The 2,971-nt window shown below is 31.6% G+C and overlaps 1 protein-coding gene across 1 annotated transcript in view; it reads right to left on the bottom strand.

The window, feature by feature from the left end:
- Nucleotides 1–2,971, bottom strand: part of LOC106471624 (sarcosine dehydrogenase, mitochondrial-like) — a 65,839-nt gene that overhangs the window by 17,814 nt on the left and 45,054 nt on the right. Inside the window, exons 10-11 of the mRNA XM_013932236.2 lie at nucleotides 2,032–2,173; nucleotides 1,147–1,230 (exon numbers count right to left, since the gene is read on the bottom strand). Coding sequence (XP_013787690.1) covers nucleotides 1,147–1,230; nucleotides 2,032–2,173 — 226 coding nt within the window. The remainder of the gene's footprint in view (nucleotides 1–1,146; nucleotides 1,231–2,031; nucleotides 2,174–2,971) is intronic.

The following is a 2,971-nucleotide window of genomic DNA, read 5'->3' as shown; positions in this document are numbered from 1 at the left end:
TAGTATACAGAGACCTCGGTGGATAGAGGAGATAGAGAAGAAAGAGAGAACAATATCTCCAACAGATATATACATTACACGTGGAGGAGGCAACGAAAATAAAAAAAAAGTCCAAATTGTCTTCTCATTGATTGTAATCTTCCTCAGAAACACATTGAAAAGAAGAAGAAATTGCCAACTGATCATGTGAATCTAGCTCCCTGCTTGTACCTCCTCTGCAGATAAAGTCGCACCTGATTCCTGGAAAGTCGTACCAGTAGTGATTTTGAATGTAACAGGAATTTCCATAGTCGATACATTGATCACAAATTCATACTCTGATCTCTTGTAATTTGGTAACAAGAAATAAATGCAAAAAAAAAACTGTTGAAACATATGAATGCAAACACACTAAAATAAAACTGTTGAAAAATATTTAAATGACAAAGAAGCACGTTCATAAACAGTAGCCACATGCGAAGAAACATGCGTCTAAACAATGCTGTACCAATCATGAAAGTGAGGAATAAGCATGAATTGCAGAGGAAGCTAAATGTGTCAATACAGGTGGCACAGTACTATTGGTGGAGAGTAGTCACATATGTACATGTTCAGAAATGGTGCAAAATTGATGGGGTATAAAGATTGGTGTGCTGATAGCAAAAATATTTTAACAATGCATAGAGGGCATAATCGAGATAGCTTTGTGTGAGTGGAAACCATATCAGGATTAGTTATGTACAAGTTAAACTGTAATTATAATATTACAGTCACTTGTTAAAAAACACACATTTTAAAATTTAATAAAAAATATCCTATTTCCCTTTCAAATTATGTATTATATAGATTGGTTTGGTTATTGTTAAGCACAAAGCTCACAATGAGTTATCTGTGCTCTGCACACCACAGGTATCAAAACCTGATTTGTTTAGTATTGTAAGTCTTCAGACATACCACTGAGTCAATAGGGGTATATAATACAGAAAAAATTAATAAGAACTTGTTTTTATATTTGGCACACACCAGGACAATATATTTAATATTCTTGAAAATTTGTATGCAATTGTATATTATAAATGTGTAAGTTGTATATATAACACGATAGAATTTGAGAGAAACAATATTAGCTGCATGTAAAATAAATAAACAAAATAAAAACCAACATACAGTTGCTTTTCCATCTCCAGCAAACCAACCCGGCCGTTCCCAACCCAATCTTTCTTGGAAGATGCAGCCTTTCTCAGCCAACTCCTGCATGATCAATAAGTATTTTACTAAAATAAATGATCTAACTGATATTTGTGAAAAAAACCACTTATGGAAAAATGAAATGTCTAACCTTTTTATCTTGAAAAAAAAAAAAGTACTGGACTTATACTTGCAATGTCACTAGATGTCACAGACAGGCAAATTAAAAGAACAAAAATGGTAAAATCTATACAATTGTTTTCCGTTTATTTCCATAAATGTATCACTTAAAAAATGAGAGAAGAAGAAGAGATATAAACTGTGTCCCAAGGTGGTTAGATTTTATTTCATAGCAAAATTCATAATAAAAAAATAATAAACATGGCTTAGGGTTTTATTTTATTTTCACAATTACCTTGTATGTCTTCTTGATTGAAATTGTGATACTAATGTAAAATACAACTATAATAAACTTCAGATCAAAAATTTAGATATGACGGTGCACAGTTAGCATATAATATAAAGAACCATCATGAAAACATCACTATACAGCAGATCTTGGCACTTTCAAAGCAAAAGTTAATTTCTTCCTAAAAGTGCTAAAACTGCTGTTATAATTCATATTCTTTCTATAGTTGGTGAATCACAAATTGGACAGCAAAAATATGGACATATCTCTTCTCCATGTGACAGTCATAAAGTGATCCTACTTATACTAGGTAAGGCAGGACATAGTACAAATATTCCATGAAGTAGTAGATAAATTCCATGACTGAATTCTGCCACATATGTTATTGAACTAAAAACTTGCAGAACCATTTTAATAAATGTTTATAAAATGTATAAATAGAATAATTAACTCACATCATAAAATGGGTCTTTTCTCATGTTTCTACAAGCCAAGGGCTCATCATGTGGGTAGACAATAGAGTAATTTTTTGCATAAGATTCATGACTACGTTCCTTGATCCATTTTTGATTGTCTGTCAACTTCGAGGAATAGCGTCTGAAATTTATAAACATTATTCAACTATTAAAAGTGATCTATGTTTTTCGAAAAAAATCCATGTACATTTATTTAACTTAGTTCTTCTATTATCATGGTACTCAGCATATGAATTAACAGTTTCCAAGTAATGTAATGTCAGAAAAGACTGATGGCAGTTTAGATTACTTTTTTTTTGAGAATGAAATATGTGTGTGTTTTGTTATAATGAAGCCACACCAGGCTATCTGTTGTGCCCATCAAAGGGAATCAAACCCCTGATTGTAGTGTTATTAAATCCAAAGACTTACTGCTGTCCCATCATGAGACTTAAGCTTGAAACAAATATAAGATTATGATAATAGGATAACTGATCATGCTACAACTTAAAAAACATCAGATAACTAAAGAGAAAAAAAAAATTAAACCTTTAAAAAAAACAATAATTAGATACGAGAAACTATGAAATTAAAAATACTTCTTTAGACAACAAAAACATGAAGGTTTTTATTGATAAAATATCAGGCAAAACTGAATGAAAGCAAGTAGTGTAAATCTAGCTAGTATACACACAATTAGTACATAAATTATTTTTGAAGATTTGATTTACAACACTCCCATTCCCTTATTTTTGACTAGCATGGCCAGGTGATTACGATGCTCAACTCGCACTCTGCAGTTTGTGGGTTCAAATCCCCATCCTACCAATATAAGGGCTGTTTCCACCCATATTTTGTTCCAATATACACAGCGTGGTCACAAGTAAATAGACACCACCTTTTCTGAAAAAATGAACATTTTCAGCCATATTCATATGAA

Source organism: Limulus polyphemus, unplaced genomic scaffold, assembly GCF_000517525.1.
Source record: "Limulus polyphemus unplaced genomic scaffold, Limulus_polyphemus-2.1.2 Scaffold4741, whole genome shotgun sequence".
Taxonomy (NCBI): Eukaryota; Metazoa; Arthropoda; class Merostomata; order Xiphosura; family Limulidae; genus Limulus; species Limulus polyphemus.
The sequence above is the reverse complement of the archived record's forward strand: the minus strand, read 5'-3'. Positions and strand labels throughout refer to the sequence as shown.